Below are 6,536 nucleotides of genomic sequence, written 5' to 3'. Positions count from 1 at the left end.
GCGCATACGTCTTACAGGCATATTTCTAATTACACAGCTGTCAAAGTAAGTTTCATAAGTTTGCAGTTCAGCAAACATATTTCTTCCGTCATCTACGAATACATTCAAACAAAATAAAGTTTCTTTCGATTCTAACTGTATAAATTCGAAAGTTGAAATCAAACATTTCCGGTAAAAAGTGTAAAAAATATTGGTGAGAACTTAGAAGAAAAATAGAAGAAAGCCTTAAAAACCTTACAGTTCAGTGACCTGCCTCGACTAAAATTCGCTATTTGTAAGCGATACGTGGCTCTCGAAAAAAATAGCTCGAAAGCCTTTTGTAAATTTTGAACAGGATTGAAAATAGAGCTGCTTTATATAAAGATAAAATAAAGGTTGTAAGGTTAAAGGTTGCACTGTTTTGTTTTTATGACGTTGCTGACTGGGTCCGGGACTCTGACGCGCAACTTTAAGTATACAATGAAGCTTGCAAACCAAGTTTATCACGACGACTTTCAAACGGTTGATAACGTTGGAGCGGCAATAAAATTTGGAACTTTTGTAAGATTAAATGCAGCTGAGAAGGAGATTGAGAACTACTGTGCTCTTAATATTTTTATATTAGTTTCCATTTAAATATACCTGCTCAAAAATACGCGCAAAACAGTTGAACAATATCAACCTTCGTCAACCGCAATCTTTAAAATCATAAGTTCATAAGAGACGTTCCATAAGTTTGTAACTGGTTACTGAGAGCTTGTCATAAAGTGACTTGGGTGATACCAGGAATGTATGGAGGTGGGTTGGAATGGCTAATGGGGCTCCCGATGTTATCTTGATGGTGGAAAGCCTTTGTGGCTGTCCAGGGCTATGACTTAGATTTTTAAAGCCTAAACTCATCCTTATTCCAACGTCACCTGGGACTACGTCAGAATAAATTTGAAGGTATTTCAGGCTTTAGTAGTGGTGCAAAGTAGCAATTACGACCCCTCAGAAAAGAGACGTGATACGCGCCGATCGTCCACAGATCGAATTCACCCCGGATCATCTCTCAGAGTCCTCCCACGTGACCCAGCTATTCTTTACTCCTAATGGTCCCGTTTCTTATTTGGCATTTACATGTCCCCAAGTTCATCCATATCTAAACCCTTTCACTGGATATTTATGACGAGGCATTGAGATCTACAGTTAAAGCTTTACTCGTGAGACATGGATGTAATAACTGTTTCCTTTTCAGAATTATTTCGGAAAAGACAACCGCAGCTGATATATCCGATGTTAAAAAGAAAGAAACGGATAAAGGAAACGCTAGACTTATTACTGAAGAGGTGTTAAAGAAAGGGAATGTATGTATTTCAATGAATTCACAAGTATCTTGTTGTACATACAGCATGACTCAGAACTGCAGGGCCAAACGGAAAGACTATGTTTTCAATTTGTCGGTAAAGGGTTTTGGTAAAAAAAGCACAAATATTTTAAGTCAATACTAATCATTATTAATTTGGTAAAACAATTTATTTGGTGACAATTGATCATTATGCTTTGGCTTATCTTAGCGTTTTTTTTCATGGCTACGAATCGTCAATTGAAAATAATTTACGGGATGAAGAATTCGTTTTTGTTTTCCCACGTTTCTGGATCCGTTGCTGGCTCAACATTCATCAGAGCTAGCGACGCCGTCAATAAATACGACACTCAGTTTCTTCGGCTTCTTGACGAGAGTACCGCAGCCAACTACATGATGAACATGTGTCAAAGGTCAAAATTGTCTAATTTTCATTAAAAATCAATGAAACCATCGTATTTATTATTACGTTGATCACGATTTGAATAATGGTAATCGTTTTAGGTGGCTGGCAGTTTGATTTAATTTACTGGCAAACTTCTTGATATTTTGTTCGTCACTCTTTATTGTTCTATGCAAAGGAACTATTTCGTCTGGTATGGTCGGATTTGTCTTGAGTGCAGCTTTATATGTAAGAAATTACAGCGTTTCCTATCTGAATTAATATTAAATCAGGGATAGATGTAATGGGAAGCCCTCACATGAGCGGTTCACGTATGAGCGGATTCCAAAAAAGCGGTCCTCAAAACAACAGTTCCCTAAATAGCGGTTTCCCGAAATGGCAGTTTACCCGTTACAGCAGTTACCAATACAGCGGTTCTCGTAAACGCGGTGTAGCGTTACAGCAGTTCTCTAAAGAGCAGAAAAACATTTATGCGAAAAATACGTAATTCCTTTTTACCTCTGTCGCTATGACCCGCCTCTTCTTTCATACCCCCCGTCCCGGGGAAGGGGGTCCGGGACTTTGAAGCGCGTCAGATTACTCTGTTCTCCATTCCTGCTTCTGAAATGACATCTACCCCTGAATAAATTTGATAAATAAACTATTTAAATATGTTTCTTTACGTATAATAGTTAAATATCAATTATCTATTTGAACAGCTAGTTCAGTTTCTAAAGTTCAGTGTTGCCCAAATAACCGGTTTGGAGACGCAAATCGTGTGTGCGGAACGAGTTCCTAGATATCGTGAAGGAATGGATCTTGTATTAAAAGATTTAAACTTCACGATAGTTGCCGGTGAAAAGGTCGGTGTGGTGGGTAGGACGGGAGCCGGAAAGTCATCGTTGACCTTGGCACTGTTTCGACTCATCGAGGCAGCAGCCGGCGCAATAGTAATTGATGGGGTGAAGATCGCTAATATCGGATTATTCGATTTGCGATCCCGGTTAGCTATCATTCCCCAAGACCCTGTGCTCTTTTCGGGCACCTTGAGACTAAATCTTGATCCTTTCGGAAAACACGACGACCAACAACTCTGGTCTACTCTCGAAGATTCCCACTTGAAGCCGTTCGTCGAAGGTCTTGAACAAGGACTCGATTACCCGGTCAGCGAAGGCGGACAAAATTTGAGGTAAATCAATCAAATAGCGAGTAAAATGTTCCATTACACATTTTTTGAATTGCTCGATTCAAGCTCGCATAAATGGTAAATTGATGTTTCCCTATAGAGTGCTATCAGTTGTGACGTCAGATCCAAGGTTAAACGTCACGAGCCTGCCTTTAGCAATGAGCGGCCATGACAGTTACCGTTTTTTCTTTATAGGAAAACAGCATGGGTGACGTCACACCGGCGCTTCTGACAGCACTCTATAGTGTAGGTCAACGTCAGTTAGTTTGCTTAGCTCGTGCATTATTAAGAAACACAAGAATTCTAACACTGGACGAAGCGACAGCGTCCGTGGATATGGACACGGATGATCTCATTCAAGCGACGATACGGAAGGAATTTGCATCGTCGACGATCATCACCGTCGCCCATAGAATTAATACAATCATGGATTATGACAGGTATGCAATTTGATACAACACCCATAATGAAATAACTACATTTAATGATGAGCCTAGAACCAAGAAAACATACTGACGCTTGAAAATTTAAATATGTTAACTTTTTAATTGACGAGGTGTATAAATTTATGTCTAAAGTGTTGTCCACATTGTATGATTGAGCTCGCGCTCGCGTGTTCGTACCTTCGTCTATTCGCATCTTCGCAACAGATCACCAAAAGTATTCGCGCTACTGTTCAGATACACGCAAATATTTTGTTTTTCCTATTCTGAGAGCTAATGAAATTTGACCAATCATTGCGCTATCTACGGTTGTTCCATCTACGCTGTGCATATTTATTAACAGTGACTCGATTGAGCTGAACTCTGCTTCCGCCATAGTGAAAAAGTGACAAAAACGAGACGAACCGACGCCCTCCAACCCCACCCTTCCTCACGTCTTTGATTTAATGCTTTTCTTGGGCAAAATTCTTGGCCTAGTTGCCAGAAATTTGTATCTTCTCAAGGTGAAAATGCAAAGTAGCGAAAACCCAATGTGGACAGTAGTGCGATCTTGCAACAAGCAAAGATGCAAACGAACAAAAAATGTCAGTCTGGAAAGGACTTAATATTTGCCGCCCTAGTAGAATATTCTTGTATAGCACGAATAATGTTTTAAGATTTTCATAAATTTATGATTCTAGAGTTCTAGTTCTGGACCAGGGGGCCTATTCTGTAAGCTTCGAAAGCAAGTTGTCGATCGACATCTCTCTCGATCTCGAACCGAGATCTCGAAAATCACAAAAATGGTATTCTGTAAGAAGTTGTCGAACTTAAACATCTCGATTATCGACAAAGTTGTCGAACTAGATATAGACAGGGTAGTAGCTGTCGAGATCGTCTTTTCGTTTCGAGTAACCCTTCTTTCATGAGTTTTAATCTTAGTGTAAATAGCTGCCCTTCTACATTTAGCTCGCTTTGAGTTAGATATTCAAGCTAGAGAAATTATTAGGTGAATTTTACGAAGACACCGTGTTGTCAGAAGTATATAAAATTTCATATATACCTCTGGTGTTGTAATGTTAACGCCCAGGCAAAACAGTCCCCCTTAAATTTTGCAGGGACGTTAAATAAATTGCTTTTAATCTATCTTGAAAAATGCTGCAAGAAATGTGGAATAATGTCTGCGCTTTTCAACTGATTCCCCGAACATTAGGTACACCGGTACACGGTATCAAATATACAGGCTTTGTGAGTTTTGGGGTATGATTTAAAGGGACTGCAAAGAAGGCATCGGCGGGTGGGTAAAAATTATTTGAAATACGTCACAGACATCACGTGATGCCAAGATACAAAGACTCCTCGTGGAGTGGAACTGGACATCTAGTCCTTGTTTTTCGCGAGATTGCAGCGCCAATTCCATGAAGTGGTGGTTTTCGAAATTAAACTAACTAAGCTTCTTTGAACCACGCCTCTCCTTGGTCACGTGCCTCTGACGTATTTCAAATAATTTTTACCCACCCGCCGATGCCCCCTTTACAGTCCCTTTAAAACCATATTCTAAAATGGCGGCCCAAAAAGTAACAAAGATGTCCCGACGGGCAACGATGCTGAAATTTATGCAGGGACGTTACTCTTAAGTCGTAGGTGCACATCAAGAAATATGGCTTGAATGCACGGCCATCTTGAAAAAAGGCGGGGAGAAATATAACTATCCTTTCGGAATAACGTCCTACTCTCGAAACCGTTCGACTAAAAATAAAAAGTGTCTTACGGGTTTTCGGGTTTAACGTGCCGTCATCTTTTAAAATGGCGGTCGAAAAAGTAACACTAATGTTATGCCCCTTTGCTACTAGCTAGAGATAAATCTATACGTTTAGAGCAGTCGAATAAAATCTTTAGCCTGTAGATCATAGGTTATGGTTATGTAAATAATAATATGGTATTAGCCAAATTACTTTTAAATACTTATTTTTATACTGTCTATCCTACTTCAAATTAGATCGCTTAAAACCTGCAAGAATTAAACTAAACACTCACATCCTAAACAAAAATAAACGATCTTATTTTTTCGTCCGCTAATAATAGTTTCAAGTTTCGCGCCTCCTAGAGTCCTATTATGATTGGTCCCATGAAACGGAAGTGCGTTACTCTTTCGACATCTATGCTGTTCTCGAAGATCGAGAACTCCGGTATCGAACTCGAACGATACATGTTATAGAATACCATTTTTCGTTCGAGAAGGATCTCGATCGATACGGCTATCTTCGAGATCGTGTTCGCTTCGAGATCGAGATCGACATCTAAGAAAATTACAGAATAGCCCCCCAGGGATGCTTAGCCGAATTTGATGCTCCCAAAATTCTTCTCACTAACGAACAATCGCTATTTTACGAATTGGTTAAAGACGCTAAACTTTTGTAAACACGTTCATATTTATTCACGAACACTTTCAAAATATGAAATATTAAGTCAATTGTGACTTTTCGAAAAATAAATAATCAAGAACATGCGGTAAATTTTATTCACAGCGAAACAATTCAAACGATCAAAACTAATTTTGGTAAAAATGAAATTACAAATATTGTCACTTAACGATGAAGCCGCGCTACTAAGATAGAAACATTGATACTTGAACTAGTTTTTTTTTAACTACCGACCTTCTAGAACAAAGCGATAAGTGACTCTTTACCGGCCCGTATCAGTGACACCAACACTAGTTGAAGGTTTTAGAAGTTATTTGGTTGAGTTGCAAAAGGTTGGATTGGCAAATGCCTATAGCCCGAGGGGCTCAGCTAATTTTTAGAGTGGACATTTGTCCTGGTAAGTGACTTTGTCAAAGCCCACTCGATCACGCGCCCGTGCGAGTATTCGAGGAAAATCAATCGTCAGGGTAAGAAACAAGGAATATTTTGAAACTTGGTCGTGTGACGGGTGTAGTCCAATATAAAAAGAAACCGGTCAATTTCCACTTATTATTCTACGCGCTGAATATGTATGGGAATTTAATTGGTGGTCCCGGGGACCACTAGCACCCCGGGAATTTAATTTTTTAATTGGCCACCAACGTATTTCTCAAATTACCACCGTAACAATTGAACACTGAACTCTACTGTGGTTTGATACGAATCACAGTTGAAACGTAGATTAACTAACGTTACAAATGCAAATATAACTTAAATAAAATAAAAAATTCAGCATATCACTTTCAACTTGCAAAATTTA

The 6,536-nt window shown here is 39.2% G+C and overlaps 1 protein-coding gene across 1 annotated transcript; it reads left to right on the top strand.

The window, feature by feature from the left end:
* Window positions 1-459: 459 nt before the first annotated feature.
* LOC149718646 (ATP-binding cassette sub-family C member 3-like) lies at window positions 460-4,148 on the top strand. The gene is made up of 9 exons (XM_089860615.1): window positions 460-540; window positions 974-1,108; window positions 1,233-1,325; window positions 1,370-1,421; window positions 1,536-1,737; window positions 1,829-1,838; window positions 2,426-2,895; window positions 3,138-3,332; window positions 4,016-4,148. The coding sequence occupies exons 1-9, from the start codon at window positions 460-462 to the stop codon at window positions 4,146-4,148; spliced, it is 1,371 nt and encodes a 456-aa protein (XP_089716741.1).
* Window positions 4,149-6,536: the final 2,388 nt, after the last annotated feature.

Source organism: Phalangium opilio, unplaced genomic scaffold, assembly GCF_054372755.1.
Source record: "Phalangium opilio isolate 3A_F unplaced genomic scaffold, DU_Popi_V2 ptg000002l_1, whole genome shotgun sequence".
Taxonomy (NCBI): Eukaryota; Metazoa; Arthropoda; class Arachnida; order Opiliones; family Phalangiidae; genus Phalangium; species Phalangium opilio.
This window is presented reverse-complemented; position numbering and strand designations above follow the sequence as displayed.

Excerpts from the sequence above, each read along its gene's own strand:
- LOC149718646 (XM_089860615.1), top strand. The coding sequence starts at position 460 with ATGAAGCTTGCAAACCAAGTTTATCACGACGACTTTCAAACGGTTGAT. Across the intron at positions 1,109-1,232 it reads TGGCATTTACATGTCCCCAA|ACAACCGCAGCTGATATATC; the intron begins GTTCATCCATAT and ends ATTTCGGAAAAG. Across the intron at positions 1,422-1,535 it reads ACTATGTTTTCAATTTGTCG|CGTTTTTTTTCATGGCTACG; the intron begins GTAAAGGGTTTT and ends GGCTTATCTTAG.